This window comes from Diabrotica virgifera, chromosome 5 (genome assembly GCF_917563875.1).
Source record: "Diabrotica virgifera virgifera chromosome 5, PGI_DIABVI_V3a".
NCBI classification, from domain to species: Eukaryota; Metazoa; Arthropoda; class Insecta; order Coleoptera; family Chrysomelidae; genus Diabrotica; species Diabrotica virgifera.
The window spans coordinates 235878775-235900262 of record NC_065447.1 but is presented as its reverse complement, the minus strand read 5'-3'; the positions used below and the strand labels follow the sequence as shown (position 1 = coordinate 235900262).

Genomic DNA, 21488 nt, shown 5'->3' with positions numbered 1-21488 from the left:
ACTTCCCCTGTTCAAATGTTCCCATACATCAAAGTTTGTTCGACAACACAGTTAAACTATTAACAAATTTTCAGCTTGCTATGAATTAATCAACTTTTTTTTGGTACGCGGGATCCAGGTCTATGAGTTTCGTCAACTTTAATTAATTAATAATAACCTAGATTTGACAGTTTCTAATTGTACTGGTTTTCGTGGAAAAATGTTGTTGTTGGTACGTATCATACTAGTAGGTCTGGATCCCGCGTATGAAAAAAAAGTTGATTAATAGCAAGCTGAAAATTTGTTAATAGCTTAAGAGTGTCTAGTCGGATAAACTTTGATATATGGAAACACTGGAACAGGGGAAGTTTTAATTGTGGAACAGGTTAAAAATTTGGAACGGTCAGACCACGAAAACGGCACATGTATTTTGTCGGACAGAACAGACTTAAACTCTTCGAACAGAGATTAAACTCTCATGCAAAAATCAGACTGATATTTGTCACCAAATGGGCGTTTTAATGAGTGGAACATGTAGAATATGTCAAGTGACAGGAAATATGACAGGTGATAAATAGCGGTCTGATTTTTGCATGAGAGTTTAATCTCTCTTCGGAGAGTTTAAGTCTGTTCTGTCGGACAAAATAAATGTGCCGTTTTCATGGTCTGACCGTTCCAAATTTTTAACCTGTTCCACAATTAAAACTGCCCCTTTTACAGTGTTCCCATATATCAAAGTTTATCCGACTAGACACCCTTAAGCTATTAACAAATTTTCAGCTTGCTATTAATCAACTTTTTTTTTCATACGCGGGATCCAGACCTATAGGTAGTCTGATAAGTAATCTCGTTTGCAATTAAAATTAAGTTTTTCCAGAAAAGTCATTTATTTTATTCGATGGATTCTTCTTCTAGCTCAACACAACGAATCCAACGATTTTCTAACTTCTTTATGTTGTCCAAATAATACGACCCTGGAAGCTGTGAAAATTAGGGTCTTGTTTCGTCAATTGTCTCTTCTTCGAGATGAATTTTTTATTTTACAGCCATCTCTTCAGATTTGGGAATAAATAATAGGGTCGGAGGGTGCCGGAGCAGAAAGCAAGTCGAAGCCAAATTCATGAATTTTTGCCATTGTCATAATGCTCTTTCGAGACGATTCATTGTCTTGCCCATGTTAGACAGATTGGGCTTCATCATGTCCAAAAACTGCCGAGAAGTGGTCACACCATCATGTTTTAGTCAACGGTCAGCAAACGCGTTACTCTTCGCGGTTACTCGCTGGCGTAGGTCTGCCAAGTCTGCGCATCTCTGCTCCGCAGTCAACCGTTTCTTGGCTGAAATGGTCAGCTGCTAAGAGGGTTTCGTAAGTTATCAATAGATTTGTTCGTAGTACGATCCAAACGATCAGCAACCTATGCCAACCATCAGACGCATGCGCAGTTAACAGTTAGCGCTGCGCAGTTAGCAGTTAGAGTTCGTAGACTACGAACTCGCATGCGTCTGACGGTTGGCAACGGTTGCTGATCGTTTTACGAATAAACCTATTTAGTCTAGTAAAATAAGATTACACTACATGCAAATCAAAATGTAAATTCGTACAGGTTGGTTTTATATCAAAGTTTAGGTGAGTACAAAAGATATTTTCAAAAAAGTATCCAAATCATATGAGGGGATCATTGTTTAAATAATTAAAAAGGGGTCATTTTTGCACAATATTTACTTTTTTAACTGCTGAGGTAATTTACATTTTAATAAAGGTCTTTAGGGTTTTCTCCTACAAAGCTGAAGGACAAATCTTTCACTCAAGACTTACTAAATTAAATTTGACCCCCAATTTATTTAAATAATTATAATATAAAATTTAAAAATCAAATATGCAAAAAAGTATTTTTTGCGTTTTATATAAGCACTATAAATTATTTTATTTAATCGGAAAAAGTTATGCTATATTACCAGTATTAAGCAAAAAAAAAATTGGTTAAAAAATATTTAATAATTTATGAGATATTTCATTTGTTTTTCAAATGTTACTATATTTTCAATTGCAAAAACGCGGTTGTTACCAAAAGAATATAAAACTGTGTAAAACCTTGTTACTTTTATTTTTTATGTCTGTTTTCGATAAATGTATTGATAAATTCAAATTTCAATTTAACTCCCCTCTAAAATGACATTTGAAAATTGTTCTAATTTGTTTATAATTTTTTTTTTAATAACGTCACAGGGATTAAACATTTTGAAATTCTGTTCCGATAATCCGGTTTCTGGGAATTTTTCACTAATTAAGAAATTTTTTTTGTCGTTTTTTCTTCTTCTTTTTTTTTCTTATATTAAAAGATATAGTTTTGCTTATAGAGGGGGTTTCATTAAGAATGTCTAATCTCTGAGTTGTCGATTCTAGACCTCAAAATATTAAGATTTAACCAAAATCACTTCAATAAAATATGGCTCCTTATTGAGTTACAGGGTGTTTTATTAAAAAATTTAAAAATTATTTTTGCTCAGTATTTTAAAACTATTCGACATATCCTTTTCAGACTTGGTAGAAAGTGTAGGTACTATACACCCTATGAAATTATGTTAAATACAGGTTTCCGGCTATCGCCAGAGACGTACGACAGGCGGACAGGGGAAAGCAAATGGTTGAGCCTTCCCAAATTCTACGTCACTGGCGAAATTGCCATTTTAGCGCAATTTTTAGATTGTCCCATACTCTCAATGTAAATAACTTACTCTTCATTCGTAACGATAAAGTCATTAGTTTTCGAGATATTTGCAGTTAAACATGTAACGGCACAGTTATTTTATTTTGATTAAGGTTTTGTGCCACTTAATTTTTAATTTCAAATATCTCGAAAGCTAATGATTTTATCGTTAAGAGTGAAGAGTATATTATTCATTCTTAACGATAAAATCATTAGTTTTTGAGATATTTGAAACTAAAAATTAAGAGGCTCAATGTATTAATCAAAATAACTAAATAACTGTGCCTGTAAATGTTTAACTTCAAATATATCGAAAACTAGACAAGTATACATAGACAGTATTGCAGAATTTAAAAATTATGCTAAAATGGAAATTTCACCAGTTACGTAGAATTTGGGAAGGGTCAACCATTTGCTTTCCCCTGTCCGCCAGTCGTACGCCTCTGGTGATAGCCGGAAACCTGTACTTAACATAATTTCATGTTTCATAGGGTGTATAATACCTACACTTTCTACCAAGTCTGAAAAGGATATGTCGAATAGTTTTAAAATACCGAGCAAAAATAATTTTTAAATTTTTAAATAAAACACCTAACTCAATAAGGAACCATATTTTATTTAAGTGATTTTGGTTAAATCTTAATATTTTGAAGTCTAGAATCGACAACTCAGAGATTGGACATTCTTAATGAAACCCCCTCTATAAGCAAAATTATATCTTTTACTATAAGGAAAAAAAGAAGAAAAAACGACAAAAAAATTTGTTAATTAGTAAAAAATTCCTAGGAACCCGATTTTTGGAAAATAATTTCAAAATATTTAATCCCTGCGACGTTATTAAAAAACAAATTATGTATAAACAAATTAGAACAATTTTCAAATGTCATTTTAGAGGGGTGTTAAATTGAAAGTTGAACTTATCGATACATTTATCGAAATTATGTAGAAAAATAAAAGTAATGAGATTTTAAGCAGGTTTATATTTTTTTAGTAACAACCGCGTTTTTGCAATTGAAAATATAGTAACAATTGAAAAACAAATTCAATATCTCATAAATTATTAAATATTTTTTAACCAATTTTTTTTTGCTTAACACTGGTAACATAGTGCAACTTCTCCTATTAAATAAAATAAATTTATAGTGCTCATTGAAAACGCAAAAAAAATTTTGTTGCAAATTTGATTTTTAAAGTTTTGTATATAATTATTTAAATAAATAGGGGGTCAAATTTAATTTATTAAGTCTTAGGTGAAAGATTTGTCCGTCAGCTTTGTAGAAAAAAAACCCTAAAGACCTTCATTAAAATGTAAATTACCTCAGAAATTAAAAAAGTAAATATTGTGCAAAAATCACCACTTTTTAATTATTTAAACTATGATCCCCTCATATGATTTGGATACTTTTTTGAAAATATCTTTTGTATTCATCTAAACTTTGATATAAAATTTATTCCAACCTGTACGAAATTACATTTTGATTTTTTTTATTTTATTAGGCTAATTAGTTCTTTGGACTCGCTGGATATCCCGGGAATATATTTTTGTCAACATTCCCTGTGGATGACACATGGCACTTTCCTAGAAATGTTAGTTATATATTATATTATAGACAAATAGGTGAGGCCCTCAGAGTCCCACAGCAAACTCTGATGCTTAATTCGCTAGTTATGTTGCTAAAAAGCTGTCCAAATTTCTGCTCCTCCGTTTTATTATTTTTTGTAACAACTGCTTTGCTTAAAACAAATTTTAAACGTGTTTCTTTCTAAAGATTTTAGTAAAGAAGTCTGCAACAGTATGCGGTAGGAATTTTTGTGTTGTATGTTTTTGACAATGGCTCTGTCAAGATATTGTCATAATGAGTGAACCGACTATGTAACCTGTAAATATTTCTGTTTTTAAATGAAGTAAAGAAACACAGACTTACTCACAATCATTTAATAATACTTCGACGACCGGTTTCGATCTCTACAATATTCAGATCATCTTCAGGTCGGCGTTACAAGTAGTTAAATGCTACAATAAAAGAAAGCCAGAGTTAGAAAATTGTCTGGTTGTATCAAAATGTAAATAAAAAGCCCAAAATTTTTTGAAAAGTATGCAACTGTTGACATTTCAGAACAACAAACTGATACATACGTATGCACACATATGAGAAAAAGGTACTTATAAGCACGCATACGCACATAGATGCATGCGGTTTATGACTATTTGTTGAATTAAGTTAAATTTTAAAATTATTAAAAACTTTTTTCTTAAAAACTAAAAAACTGTATAATTTTGATCCACTTACACGCCGTTACAAGGGATGCTTTTTAAGTTCATCGATAACATGTTTAATCCATTTATGCCCAACGGGTCGTTAACGACCCAACTGACAAAAATATGTTCTAAACAAATATGTCGAATTTACCAGTCGCTGTTAGTTTACAAATTCATTCCTGACTATGCAAGTAAGCAGTTTATTTAGTGCAAAACCGCTTATTTCGCTCGTAGTGTTCGTAGAGTGTACATCAAAATAGAACTTGACTAAGGTTCGCAGCATGGCTTCATTCAAACGTGTGTAAGTACATTTAAATAAATCATTTTATTATTTAAATTCATTTTATATAGATAAACATAAGTTGTATTAACACATTATAATATTAATAGTATGAAAATAAAATAAAAAAAAATACCAAGTTTCTTGTAAAAGGTATATATTAAAATACCCTAAATAGGGGTCACAATACAAAACGTTTTCGGATTAAGGAATCCATCATCAGTGTTTAAAAGCCCTAAAATTAAGTATAACCTAATTAAATGAGATAAAAGTTAAAATTGACAGAGGTTTTCAAGAACAAGAGGTCATACTTACAAAATTTGCATGCCTGAGCCACCAAAATGTATAGGGTAAAAAACCCTTTAAATGTATATAATAAAGATATTTTACATATTTATATAAAATTCATCGGATGTTATAGATAAACCTGGATGTTACCCAGGGCAACACAGGACTCTCCCCACGTGGTTGGAACTTTTTTTGGAGAAAACCTCACATATTGGATTTCAATGGCCAACTAACAAGTGAATTCAAGAGCAACCCGAAATGACATCAAGAACTGTCAATGTAACCTAGTTGTAATATTACTTCAGCCACAACGTTAAAGATTAATTTAAATGTTTTAAGATAAAAAACAGTATCAAATTTACAAATAGTAAAAATAAAAGATGTTCACAAAATATGAAAGATTTTTTTTCCCCTAGAAATAATGCATTAATTAAATATTCAAAATAGGGAAATGAAATGTTTACGTTACAGGAAGTTATGCAGTCAACAATACCAATAGGTGTTGTATTAGTGGTATGAAATTGTCAATACGATTAGACAAATAATGGTAAAGGCCTTATACTAGGAACACATACATTATTTGTCTAATCGTATTGACAATTTCATACCACTAATACAACACCTATTGGTATTGTTGACTGCATAACTTCCTGTAACGTAAACATTTCATTTCCCTATTTTGAATACTTAATTAATGCATTATTTCTAGGGAAAAAAAATCTTTCATATTTTGTGAACATCTTTTATTTTTACTATTTGTAAATTTGATACTGTTTTTTATCTTAAAACATTTAAATTAATCTTTAACGTTGTGGCTGAAGTAATATTACAACTAGGTTACATTGACAGTTCTTGATGTCATTTCGGGTTGCTCTTGAATTCACTTGTCAGTTGGCCATTGAAATCCAATATGTGAGGTTTTCTCCAAAAAAAGTTCCAACCACGTGGGGAGAGTCCTGTGTTGCCTTGGGTAACATCCAGGTTTATCTATAACATCCGATGAATTTTATATAAATATGTAAAATATCTTTATTATTTACATTTAAAGGGTTTTTACCCTATACATTTTGGTGGCTCAGGCATGCAAATTTTGTAAGTATGACCTCTTGTTCTTGAAAACCTCTGTCAATTTTAACTTTTATCTCATTTCATTAGGTTATACTTAATTTTAGGACTTTTAAACACTGATGATGGATTCCTTAATCCGAAAACGTTTTGTATTGTGACAATTATTTAGGGTATTTTAATATATACCTTTTACAAGAAACTTGGTATTTTTGTGATTTATGGTATACAGCCAGCTACAGGAAGTTTATTTTCCTCGTGGATTTAGTATGAAAATAATTAGATATATGTCATAAATATAATATTATATTTTGATGGGTCGCTAACGACCCGTTGGGCACATGACATATCATAATGAGAAAATGTTTTTTAGTAAGAAACCATTATCTACGGCAGAAAGTCCAGAAAGTCTGGAGGAAATAGATTGAAAATAGTGACACTAGATCGGATGATAAATCTCTGATGTTTGGGAGAAATGGCTTAAGTCAGAATTTCACAACAATCATGTTTTGATGCCTTCTGGACCAAAAAAATCGACTACTTTTATTGGTACATACGGTTTATGTCTGCAATTGTTGTATAGACATGTTATCTAATGAGCATGGAACGGAGCCAATCCAAAAAGCAAGCGGATATTCACCAAAAGAAAAACTAAAAATTCAAATAGATCAACCATTTGTAATTTCGTAATACAACAAATTTATGGCCGTAGTCGACTTGATGGACAACAACATTTCGAACTACAGTATAAAAATGCGTGGAAAAAAATGGTACTTTCCAATATGGATATGGGTACTGGATGTTTGTTTAACTAATGCTTGGACACTAGCATGACAGTTTTGATTTAAAAATGGCAACTTAGAATTTAGAAGATATAATATAGTTCGTATGTTATTATCTAACTATTAAAAGTCGTTCTATCCGTTCTATATGACATCAAAATATAGCAATAATTTCTGCTGCATCCCCATCAACACAGCATCTAATTATTACTGGTGCTCAAAGAAGGATATTTCCTGTATGTTCAAATAAAACTACAAAAGCATGCGATAATATGAAATTCCACTCCACGATAAATTCTTCCAAAATTATCACACAAACTATTTTAAGCCTTAATTAATATAATTAATCTATGCCTGCTTCATTGTTATAAAAATAAACTAAAATAAACTGTTATTGCATAAAAGTAATTATTTTTATTTTGTACCCCTATGTGCCTAACGGGTCGTTAACGACCAAGAATGTTTTTCAAAAATCAGTTTTTGAAAATTTTTTTTAGTTATTTTTCAATGCATTTTAGGGCATTTTATTACCTTCTTGAGAAAATCATTGATATATTTGACAAAAATAGTTGTGGGCATAAATGGGTTAAACGTCCAAATTATGCTAATAGGATAGCTAGGTGAGGTACTGGGTAAGCGGATATGCTTCGTAGGTCAAAACACAGTGAATTGGAATGGATCCTGAAGGCAGATGTGTGTTGTGAGATAGAGTCAGATGTATTAGTTATGTGAAAGACAACGTTCGGGTGGGAATGTTCATAAATGCAGCTGAGGTGTAAATAGACTTATGCAGCTGCATTTATGAACATTCCCACCTGAACGTTGTCTTTCCCATAACTAATACATCTGTCTCTGTTTCACAACACACATCTGCCTTCAGGATCCATTCCAATTCACTGTGTTTTGACTTACGAAGCATGTCCGCTTACCCAGTCTCTCACCAAGCTATCCTATTAGCATAATTTGGACGTTTAAACATGTTATCGATGAACTTACAAAGCATCCCTTGTAACGGCATGTAAGTGGATCAAAATTATATAGTTTCTTAGTTTTTTAGAAAAAAGTTTTTAATAATTTTAAAATTTAACTTAATTCAACAAATAGTCATAAACCGCATGCATCTATGTGCGTATGCGTGCTTATGAGTACTTGTTTCTCATATGTGTGCATACGTATGTATCAGTTTGTTGTTCTGAAATGCCAACAGTTGCATACTTTTCAAAAATTTTTGGGCTTTTTATTTACATTTTGAGACAACCTGACAATGTTCTATCTCTGGCTTTCTTTAATTGTAGCATTTAACTACTTGTAACGACGACCTGAAGATGATCTGAATATTGTAGAGATCGAAACCGGTCGTCGAAGTATTATTAAATTATTGTGAGTAAGTCTGTGTTTCTTTACTTCATTTAAAATGAACTCACATATGCAACCCATTCAACAACGTTTCTGTTTTTATTTTGTGGAAAATGAAACATAACTTGAGAACCATATATTATTATAATCTTTAGTCTTATCTCGTTTTATGGTACCTACCAGTTGCACGCCTATAACTTTTTTATCGCATTTGATTCTAGTGTCTGGTTTACATATTTTGCTCCCTTTAGATCTTCTACTTCATGTACCATGTCCTTTCATAACGTTGGTTACCATCATAGCTATCTTAATTAATTTTATTCCCATTAAATGGTTTCGTTTAATGGTAGTTAATGTCTTTTTCATTACACACATGCTTTTAGATATTATATAGCTTAAAGTCATATCCTCCTCATTTCTTAAGCCCTTGTCAGAGCGTGGTGATATCCTAAATATTGCTAGCTTGCTGGGACAACCCCAGTACCACTTGACTGACCAAAAAATTATCTCTTTTCCCGGAAAATAAATCTACCAACCGGCGATTTTCACCTAATGGGAAATTTGATGCCGCTTCTTGGCTTTTGTCAATGTAAATTAACAATTGTTGTGCTTATTCTTGAGATGCAAGAAAAGCTAAAAGATGCTAAAAGCGTTAAATAAGAATTTTTACATAGATTTAAATGATTTAAAAATAATGACGAGATTTACCCAAGGCAATTTGGGCTGAGTAAATAAACATTTAAATTTTGTTTATTCTCGTTTAAAGCTGTTTTGATGCAATTCAAATATTTATGAAAAACTCTCTTTCAAATATTTAAATGTGTGACGCCAAACTAAAACCTTATACAGGATGCAAAACAAAAATGCTACACAGTAGTCACTAAAAGAACAAGAATCGGAAGTTTCACTTCTATAAATGAAATAACAATATTTTTCCGTATTTTGTTTTGTAATTATGTGTAAAATATTCTTTTTTATGGGTCCTTATAGACCCTTTTTAATGTTAGTGAGAGTATACGCTACTGATAATTTCTGCAAAGTTTTAGTATACACTCTTACACGTAGAGAACGAGCGGACGTGCTGGCATCCAAATAGCCCCCTAATGCGTTCTTTATATATTTTTATTTAAAATTGATACCTAACGTCTGCTTTGGGTCATTTCTGTTGTTTAATATCAATCTTAAAAACAGCTTCAGAAAGGATCTTCAATTCTAATGTCAGTTATAAAGGTATCATTATTTTTTTCTTTTTAGATACCGGCAGACAAAATGGAGAATATAGATTTAAAAAGCATTCAACTACAGATTCTGTATATTCTAGGACTCGATTTGCAGACACAGTACACGAAGATAGGTAATATTTAGAATTAAATTTTATTTTATTATACAGGATGTTTCATTGGGAAACGGAAATACTTCAATGGTGAATAGAGGTCACCGAGGCCGTTCTAGGTGTACTAAATTTTTTGCCCTACCGACTTTTATATCCGAGTTACAGGGTGTTTTATCGGTTTTGCTCATTTCTTTCCTAAGCCATAACTTTAGAACCACCCTGTATATTTGTTTAATATTTGGTGTACATATGTTTCATTCAAAACCCAAACGACCGACATACTAAGCACAAGAAAAATCCAGGTCCGGATTCACAAAAAATTATAAAGTAATTGTGACCTTAAAAAAACACCCTGTATATTGAAATTTTAAAAATCTGTTTGCACATTTGAAAACAGCACAGAAAACTAAGTCTAATGGTTTGCTTCGATTTTTCGGCCAGATAATTTTTTGACTTTAATTTTAAAATTATATTGAATTGTTTAAGAACTCAACATAAAAAGCAGGTATTATTAACTTATAATTATAAATTATTATTAAAGTTATTAAATAAATACTCATTTTAAAATGAATCAATACTTGTTTACCACATTGGAAAGACCCAACTATTAATCACAAGAAAAATCCAGATCCGGATTAACAAAAAAACCTAAAGTAATTGTGACCTTGAAACAAACACCCTGTATATTGACATTTTCAAAATTTGTTTGCACATTTGAAAAGACCACAAAAATCCGAGTTTATCGGTTCACTTTGATTTTTTGTGCAAAAATTTATTAACTTTAATTTTGAAATTAAATATATTCAAAACTTTAAGAACCCTGAAATTAATAAGCAGGTTTTTAAAGCACTTTTAATAATAAATCATTCAAGTTAATGAATAAATGCTGATTCTAAAAATAATCAGTTATTATTTACTGCGTTAGAAGGACTCACTTACTAATCACAAGAAAAATCCAGGTCCGTATTAACAACAAAATACAAAGTAATTGTACCCTTGATAAAACACCTGAAGAGAGCACGAAAAACTAAGTTTAATGTCCCGCTTTAATTTTCTGTGCAGACAATTTAATGATAATATTACTTTTGAAATTATATCGATTTTTTTTATTATGAGTTCCCAGAATTCTTGAAAATTTCGACATAATTTCAAAATTAAATTCATTAAATTGTCTGGCCAAAAAATTGAAGCGAACGATTAAATTTAGTTTTTTGTGCTCTTCAATATAGAGGGTGTTGTTTCAAGGTTACAATTGCTTTATATTGTTTTGTTAATCCGGACCTGAATTATTGTTGTGATTTATAAGTGGGTCATTCGAATGTCGTAAATAAGTATTGATTATTTTTAAAATGGGTATTTATTTAATAACTTTAATAATTTTTTGTTAAAAATGCTTTAAAAATCTGCTTTTTAATTTCAGTGTTCTTAAAAGTATCAATATATTTAATTTCAAAATTAAAGTCATTAAATTTCCTTCACAAAAAATTAAAGCAAACCGATAAACTCAGACTTTTGTGGTCTTTTCAAATGTCCAAACAAATTTTGAAAATTTCAATATACAGGGTGTTGTTTTAAGATCACAATTACTTTAGGTTTTTTTGTTAATCCGGACCTGGATTTTTCTTGTGATTAATAATTGGGTCGTTACAATGTGGTAAATAAGTATTGATTAATTTTAAAATGAGCATTTATTCAATAGCTTTAATAATTTATAATTAAAAGTTAATAATACCTGCTTTTTAATGTCAGAGTTCTTAAAAAATTCAATATAATTTCAAAATTAAAGTCATAAAATTGTCTGGCCGAAAAATTGAAGCGAATGGTTAGACTTAGTTTTTGTGCTCTTTTCAAATATGCAAACAGATTTTCAAAATTTCAATATACAGGGTGTTGTTTTAAGGTCACAATTACTTTATAATTTTTTGTTAATCCGGACCTGGATTTCTCTTGTGATTGGTATGTCGGTCGTTTGGGTTTTGGATAAGACACATGTGTACCAAATATCAAAAAAATATACAGGGTGGTTCTAAAGTTATGGCTTAGGAAAGAAATTGGCAAAATCGATATAACACCCTGTAACTCGGTTGTAAAAGTCGGTAGGGCACAAAATATAGAATACCCAGAACCACCTCGGTGACCTCTATTCACAATTAAAGTATTTCCGTTTCCCTATGAAACACCCTGCATATATGTATACGCACAACAGGCCGTTAAGATTTAGGGCATTTTTTTAAAACATAACCATAACGTTAACTACATAATTACAATTATTTTAAACAAAACTCAAATCTCAGTACGGCTTTCGAAAATCCAGATCTACACAAGATGCTCTCACTTCCCTAGTCTCTTCTTTACAGGTCAATTTTACAAATCAGGCGTCGACAGCTGCAGCATTTATAGATGTAACTTCAGCGTTTGATAACATCAATTTAGACATTCTTTATAAAAAATTAGTAGATCTTGGAATGCCAGTTCAAATTTCAAATTTCATTGTATCCTTGTACAAGAATAGATGGACTTACTTAAAAATAAACGAGAACCTTTTACCACCAAGGTTAACGAGTATAGGTACACCACAGGGTAGTATTTTAAGTCCACTTCTTTTTTCATTGTACAATATAGATTTAGAACACATAGTACCTCCACACTCTAATATTTTACAATTTGCAGATGATGTTGTGTTGTACACCTCCCATTCTTCTCTAGACATTTGTAGACGTCAACTTGAATTTACATTAGATTGTGTAAAAAATGATTACCATTCTCTAGGTTTATCCATATCAACGACAAAGACTGAAATTTGTTTTTTCTCCAAAAAACGCCAAATTCCTCAAGGCACCTTCAAATTAGATAGAATAGAATTTCCGATAAAAAATTGTGTTAAATATCTTGGGACGTATTTGGATCGTAAATTGTTATGGAAGGATCAAATTCATTATATTATAAAGAAATCAGAAAATTCTATGAATATCCTTAGAGCTTTTTGTAGAACCGGTTGGGGAGCTGACCCGAATATTGCATTGCTATTCTATCGCTCAATGATTCGACCAATTTTCGACTATAGTTGTCATTTATATGGGTCTGCGTCAACAGGATATCTTAATAAAGTTGAAATCCAAAGGAATAAATGTTTGAGACTCTGTCTCGGTTACTTAAAATCTACTCCTATTACTATTATTGAGATTGAAGCTAAGGAACCACCACTTACTCTACGTAGACAGTTTTGTACAGATAAGTTTGTAGCTAGAGCTATTTCAAAAAACGTCAGCTACTTAAGGACTATTCGTAACTTGAATATATTAGATTTAAGCCACAAATATTGGTGTACTAAAAAAACCCCCATATACGTTGAAAGCTATAGAAAATTGACAATGTATGAACACCAAATATACAAAAATAAAATACCTCCAATTTACACTAAACCTCCTGAAACTCTCTTTTCCAAGATAATACAAACAAATTACATGGATTCAAACCTTCCAGGCAGTATTATCAACAAAATAATTAAAGACAAGTGGCCTATGTTTCAATATATTTTTACTGACGGCTCCAAAATTCAAAATAGAACCGGAAGTGCAATATATCACTGGAATTCTGAATACAAAGAATCATGCCGATTGCCTAATGAAGCTTCAATATATACTGCCGAATTATCAGCTTTATTACTTTCGCTAAAATATATAGCCTCTGTTGGTATGGACAATTATATCATTTTCACCGATTGTAGAAGTATTGTGGACAAACTCACTTCTATCCAATCGACAAAAAGTCTAAACCACATTGAGATAGAAATTAAGAGTCTATATTATGATATTACTTCCTCGGGCAGTTCAATTATTATTTGTTGGGTTAAAGGACATTCTGGAATATTTGGAAATGAAGAAGTCGACAAATTAGCTAAATCTGCAGCTTTAACCAAACGAAACATAAACAACATACTTCTACCAGTAACCGATATAGATAATATCAGTAAAAACCACTGCAAACAAAATTGGCAACGTGTATATAACCAAAGTACAACGGGAATAAATTTTAGAAATTGCCAACCACTAATTCCCAATGAGAGATGGTTTAAACAAGAATCAAATAGGCTATTTATAAAAACAATAAACAGAATGAGGTCAAATCACGCACTCACCCCAGCATACAAACACAGCATAGGTATCAGTGATAACCCATATTGCGCCTGTGGTGGAATGGGAGATCTACAGCACCTAATATTGGAGTGTGGACAGTACAGACAAAATATTAAAGTGATGTATGAAAAGTTAATTGATCTAAATTGTCCTTTACCTGTCAATTTAAACGAAATTCTTTTTCCAAAAAATAAGCAGACGTTAAAATGTCTTTACGAATATGTAACGTCCTGTAAATTTAAATTTTAAATAGGCTTAGATAATAAAATTAAAAATTGTAAAAATATCACACAAAATTGAAAAATGTATTCATTAATATATTATAACACCCTGTAAATTTAGATAATAAGTAGGCTTAGATATTAACTTAAAATTGTTATTGTAATACCATACAAAAAAAAAACAAATAGTCTGGCTAATTGACTATGTCAAAGCCATTAATAAAAAAAAAAAAAAAAAAAAGTACATGCACAATTCTTAATTACTCAAAAGGACCTGATGAACAATATTTCTCTATTTCCTTCTGTTTTTGCTTTTTTTCAGTCCCTTACCTTCACGTGTTTAAGGTCTTCTTCCACTTTATTAGTCCACCTGGTTCTGGATCTACCTTTTCTTTTGGGATCGATTATTGTCATCTGCCAAACTATTCATATCTGCCATAAACAAAGTCAGAATAGCCATGTTATTTGCCCACTTTCGGAACGGACAAGGCACGTGAAGAAGAAGATTAATAATCTCCCTGTCTCGAGCCATTCGCAACCGTAAATTGATCTGAAATGTGACTGTGCCAAGAAATTTCACAGTCAGAATTATTTAGGGGTATTTTTACTAGTTTGATCAATTTTTTCCAGTTCTTTAAACATTATGACTCTATCAACTCTATCATAAATGTTCCATTTCTCGATACATTTTGACTCTATCGACTCTATCATGAACTTTATTTTCATAACAAGTTGTCTGTATCTCCTGTAAGGAGAATATTAGGTCTATATTAGATGTGTCCTTTTTAAAGCCAGCTTGGTGCTCTTGTAGAATTATTTCCGTATAACAATTTAGTCTTCTTCTTCTTCTTGTAATAGGACTATGTCCTGTTTCTTTTGTTACAGTCTTTGCTGCGATCCGGAGCTCCAACTCTCGTACCATCGTTTTTTGGGTCTTCCTATGGGTCGCTTGGTGTTGGGCTTCTGTGTTTTCGCCCAATGCGCCATACGTTCAGGGTCCATCCGATCTACGTGGTCCCTCCACATGCGTCGTCGCGCTCTTGTTTATCTCACTACGTCCTGAACGCCTAGTCAATGTGTCTTCGTTTCGTACTCTATCTCTGAGTGTGATACCTCTTATGGATCTTAGGGTTTTCATCTCTGTTGTTTTCATTATCTGTTTGGTCTGTGTTGTCTCGGCCCTTGTCTCAGCTGCGTATGTCAGTACGGGTCTAACACATGTCTTATAAATGCGGACTTTGCTTTCGGTGCTCATATATTTATTCCGCCAGATTATATCCCTCAGGAAACCAGATATTCTCGCTGCTTTCATTGCCTGCTGTTTTGATTCTTGCCACAGATGCCTGTCGCTAGATATTTCCACACCTAAGTATCTGCAATCCATTACCTGTTCAATTATATGGTCGTCCACTACTAACTTACATCTAATTGGGTTCCTGGATATTACCATCGATTGGGTTTTCTCTTTGGATAGTGTCAGGTTATACTTTTCGGCGGTTATTTTGAATTTTTGTAGTAGGCGTTGTAAGTTATCTTCGTTTTCGGCTATTAAGATTGCATCATCTGCGTAGCAAAGTATTCTCATGGTTCGGTTACCCATTTTGTATCCCTGATTCATTATGTTAACACTACCTATAACTTCATCCATTATTAAATTAAATAGGCATGGACTGAGGCTGTCCCCTTGTCTAATGCCTGCATTGATTTTGATTTCTTCCGTGAGCCCGTGTGTGGTTTTAATTCGTGTTTTGTTGGATCTATGCTCTTTGATTATGTTTCTATACCTCTGACCTATGTTTTTCTTTTCAAGGATACTGAGCACGTCCTTTAATCGTACTCTATCGAATGCTTGTTTCAGATCTACAAAGCATGTGAACATGGGCTTGTCGAATTTTATTGATTTCTCAACTAATTGTCGCATTATGAAAATAGCGTCTATTGTAGATCTGTTTGGGCGAAAACCCTGTTGTTCTTCCGATACACCGGATTTCTTATATATTTTTTGGGATAGAATTTTTGTCAATAGTTTTGATGTAGAATTAAGTAGTGTAATTCCTCGGTAGTTCGTAGGATCTGTCTTTACGCCTTTCTTGTAGATGGGTATTGTTATACTCTCTCTCCATTCCTCTGGTACTGTCATGTTGTTTACAATTTTTTGGTATAATGTTGTTATCTCTTCTATTATTTTTGTACATCCGTATTTAATTAATTCATGTGGTATATTATCCGGACCTGGTGATTTTCTATTTTTTGATCTTTTGATTGCTTCGTTTACTTCTTCTTGGGTGATGTTGTCATTCTCTGTTTCTTCTTGGTGAATGTTCTGTAGGTCATTTCTTTGTACTTCATTATTATCGTCGTTATCGTCTTTGTATAGATTCTCGAAATGAGTTACCCATTCTTCTGGTTTTATTGCGTTAATTTGTAATTCTTCGGTAACCGGCTTCTTCCTGTTCCTCAACATGTTCCATACCTTCCTTTGACCTCCTCGTAAATCATGTTCCATGTCATTTGAGAATTTTTCCCAATATATTTGTTTTAGATCTTTGATTCTGTTAGTTGTTCTATTTCTTTCTGATTTATATCTTTGATACTCTTCTGGGGTCCTATTGTTAATATATCTTACGTATGCATCTTTCTTCTCTTTTGCTAAATCTTTGACTTCCTGTGTGAACCATGGTTTTTGGTTTCTGCCGCCGTTTAAGTCAATTGTTCTTTCTCCAATGGCTTCTTTTGCACTACTAGTTATATGATTTTTTATTTTTTCCCATGCTTCGTTTATATTGTCTGTGATTTCAATAGGGCTAAGATTGATAACAATTTAGTGTTTTTCTCAATATACGTCAAGATTTTGCAAACAGTATCTCGTAAGGCTATGCCTCTATAGTTGTCACACTTCAGTTTGTCTCCCTTTTTAAGCAGCGGGAATATGCGGGCATCATACCAATCCGTTGGCATTAGGATCTCCGAAAAATTTGATCAGGGCTTCTGTTATTTTTCATTTCCTTTATTGCTGTTACCATCTGCTCCTCAGTAGGCTGCCTTTCAACTATCTCATCTTCTCCAACTACACAGTTGTCTACTGCTTCGCGCTCCACCCCACCATTCAATATCTCTTCGAAATGATTCTACTGGATCACTAATTAAATTTCCGTCTTTGCCTTTCGTATAACTACCTTACCTTTTAAATAATATTTATGGAGTTACCTTCAATCATAACGTGATCTATCTGATTTACCTTTATTTCATCTGGAAAGATCCACGTACCTTTGTATATATCTTTTCGTTTCAGTTAGAATTAAATATTATATTTTATTAAGTAATGAGGTTATCAATTCATTTTAAATTCGAATTAATTATGGATACATTGTTTCATAAAAATTTGCATATTTATGTTCATAATCCGTTACCGTACTGTTAAAACTTCTATGTACTCGTTTGCATAATATTCAGTGTATTATATTATGTGTCAATGATCTCTGTAATTTATCCACATTAATTCAATCAAAAAGATGAATGTGATGATCGAATACTAATATAAAGGCCCGTTTTCACGCTACGTCTTATTGTACGTTTTGTGTGATAGGACAAATCCTAGACAATAAAATGTGGCGTGTAAACAGCAAAACGTACGTATTGCCGAATCGAAAAATGAAATCCACGTATTGACAAAACGTACGTTTTGTCGTACGTTTTGTATAACCCACACAACGTACAAGAAAACGTAGCGTAAAAACGGGCCTCAAGTTTGATAAGTCACTGTTGAAAGTTGTTGTTTCTAAAAACTATTCACCCATAAGTTTATCGTAAATGTGAGGAAAAATGGGACAAATTTTACACGACATAGTTTTGTTGTAGAAGAGCGTGACAAGCATATTTTTTGACCTGAAGACGATTAAGGCCCGTTTTCACGCTAATTGTACGTTTTGTGTGATAGAACCAATTCTATACAATAAAATGTGGCATGTAAACAGCAAAACGTACGTCTTGTCGAATCGAAAAATGAAATCCAAGTATGGACAAAACGTACGTTTTGTCGTACGTTTGGTATGACCCACAAAACGTATAAGAAAACGTAGCGTGAAAATGGGCCTTTTGACTTGTTTCTGCGGCCACTGGTATAAGGAAATCTACGGTGTCCAGAGTAATACGGGTAGAAAATCTGTATCCGTATCGTTTTACTCTAGGATTTTTCAGCAAGGCTCCAATTTTGTCAGTTTATAGGCCCGTTTTCACGCTACGTTTTCTTGTACGTTTTGTGGGTCATACAAAACGTACGACAAAATGTACGTTTTGTCAATACTTGGATTTCATTTTCCGATTCGACAAGACATACGTTTTGCTGTTTACACGCCACATTTTATTGTATAGGATTTGTCCTATCACACAAAACGTACAATAAGACGTAACGTGAAAACGGGCCATTACACCAGAGGAAACAGTAGAGTAATTCCTAATTTGTATTTAGGACTGGTTTTAATTGCGGAATGTGATTTTAATTGTGGAACTTGTCATCCTGACCAGTTTATGATTGTGAAAACTAGCGGTTGTTTTTAAGTTTATTCAATAGCAAACTTTATATAATATATGAAAAAATGTTTGTTCGAAAAATATGTTAGGCATCTTAATAAGCCCGACACGTAGATAATGTCAAATGACAGAAATTATGTTGGTGGTATTTTTGCATCAGAGTATAATGAAAGGATAACACATCAATTGGAAGTTGTGTCCGACAAAATACATAAGATGTTTTCGTAGTCTGACGTTCGAAAAACCTGTAACCTGTTCCACAATTAAAACTTTCCCTATTCCAGTGTTCCCGTACATAAAAGTTTGTCCGACTAGACACCGTTAATCTTTTAACAAATTTTCAGCTTGCTATTAATATTTTTTTTTGGTACGCGGGATCCAGGTCTAATTGTCGAGGTATTTAATTTGAATTGATGAAAATACTTCAGCAGAAATAACTAATTTAAAACACTATTCAACAGATTACACTGGTAAACACACAGTTTGCTGCCGGAAATTTTTTTACTGTTTCTAGGTAATTTGGGTCTGCTGAATCCAAAAATGGCACCAGATTTGTTCCATCAGATCGTTTTCAGAAAATACGATAACATATCACATTTCTAACATATATGGTAATTTAACGCAGCACCACCTACATATGTAGTGCTGCCACCCATGAAATAAACCAAATACGAATAAAAAATAAAATATGTATTGTACAATAATGTACCTACAAAAATTATCAAACATATCTGCCAAAAAAACTTAACTTTTCATCTAACCTAACCGGCAGCGTCGCAACAAAAATGTGTTATTCGGTGTCACCTAAAAACTTCCTTTTATATGATTTTCTTGCAAAGGCTTTAAAAGTACGGTCCCTTTGAAGACTCCAGCAGTAATCCGCCATCATGTGATACCCCGATCTCCCTGATACCCCACTTCCATCGTTTTGATATCTTGGTGAAGATTTTCTGGGAAACGGTCTAAGTGGCTGTGGAGGTAATGAATTTTAGTACTCATAATATGACAACCGTGTTTGTTAAAATTGTTGAGCATTTATTTCACTCTAATGCCCAATTGGTATACTTCCATATTTGTTGCCATTATGTAGAAGGACACACCTTAAACTTCGTTTGGAACTGTCGATAAAAAGACACCAGTGATCTGGTGTATACTCCGATACACCCATTTTTTCTAACAGTCCTTTAAAAAACCATATCATCTTGCTGAGAAAAAAAGGCAAAATATATTTTATCTCTATTACGGTAGTATGTAATTTTGATGTCTGGGTGAAGAACATTCTTTTCTTTTATTCTGGAGGTAAGCAACTCGGAAGAATCCTTTGGAAGGTTCAAATTTCTGATAATATCGCTTAGCTCTTCCTGAGTAAAGCACTCAAGACGTGTTGAATCCCCTTCAAAATCACTGTCGTCTTCCTCAAATCTATTAGTCTGCAGTTCGTCAAATAACGTTTCGGCATTATCCTCTGGTAACATAGGTAGACTGCTAAATATTGGAATGGATATCTGCTCAAGCTGATGTGGAATTGGTCTTATTGCTGAATCCACGTATCTTCACGTATGTCGATTGTTACGATTAATGCCTTTTATATTCATAAGACAGAAATAGCAATCGTCAAAATGATTTTCTGGTTCCCTCCATACCAGTGGAAAACCAAATTTAAACATTTTCGTTGTCCTTTCGTCCACTGTCGCAAGTTTTCAATACAATTTTTGCACACTACAGGTGGAGCTCAGGATTTAATTTGATCTCATACATGAACACCAAAATAGGCCCTTTTGTTCATTTGCCCATTTGTCTTAGAATTTGTTAATTTTGTTTATAAACATATTGCAATTATAGTGGTGGAATATACAGAAATGTAAGAATATTTAAGTATTTGATAAGTATGTTATATCTCGAAAACTAGAGCTGATACAAAGAAAAGGTTTGTATTTTTGGAATCAGCACAGATGAATTAACTAAAATCAGTTGATTTTTTTTCGGCAGCAAGACAAAAATTTTTTTTGTTGGGCTGTGTTATAAATGTATTACTCTTCTTTAAATTACTTTTACTGCAACACCAACAATATTAAAACTTTAACTCAATGACAACTACCAACTTCAAAAACTCAAGTATTACTATTCTTTAAACTGTTAAACTTCCTACGTTTATATTATACATTTTCCGACATTCCAGACATTACTAGACAATTTGAGATTTTTTGATGGCATCTGGAACGTTATAAATTTTTTACTACTACTTGTTTTTCGTCAAGGAAATTTTTATAAATGGAATAAATCTCACGGAACTGCCGTTACAGTATTAAAAATCTTCTTCTTCGTCTTCACGCGCGGTGTTCGATTATCGAGCTTTGGCTATCTAATTGGCTATAGTAATTTTGTTGACGGCAGCTCGGAAAAGGGATGCAGAGGATCTGATAAATTATTCTCTCAGATTTTTAAGCCATGACATTCTTCTTCTGCCTGGCCCTCTTCTATAAATAACCAACAAAGAGATATTTCTATATAATCGCCAAACGTGCTTATAATACCGAACGTAATAAGGAA

At 32.5% G+C, this 21488-nt stretch overlaps 1 protein-coding gene across 4 annotated transcripts in view; it reads left to right on the top strand.

Annotated features, from left to right (window-relative positions):
* LOC114331754 (sodium/hydrogen exchanger 9B2) overlaps nucleotides 1-21488 on the top strand; it is a 264063-nt gene that overhangs the window by 210550 nt on the left and 32025 nt on the right. For all 4 annotated transcript variants that reach the window (XM_050650887.1, XM_050650889.1, XM_050650885.1 and 1 more), the window contains one exon: nucleotides 9973-10072. In XM_050650887.1, the coding sequence (XP_050506844.1) occupies nucleotides 9973-10072 (100 nt within the window). The remainder of the gene's footprint in view (nucleotides 1-9972; nucleotides 10073-21488) is intronic.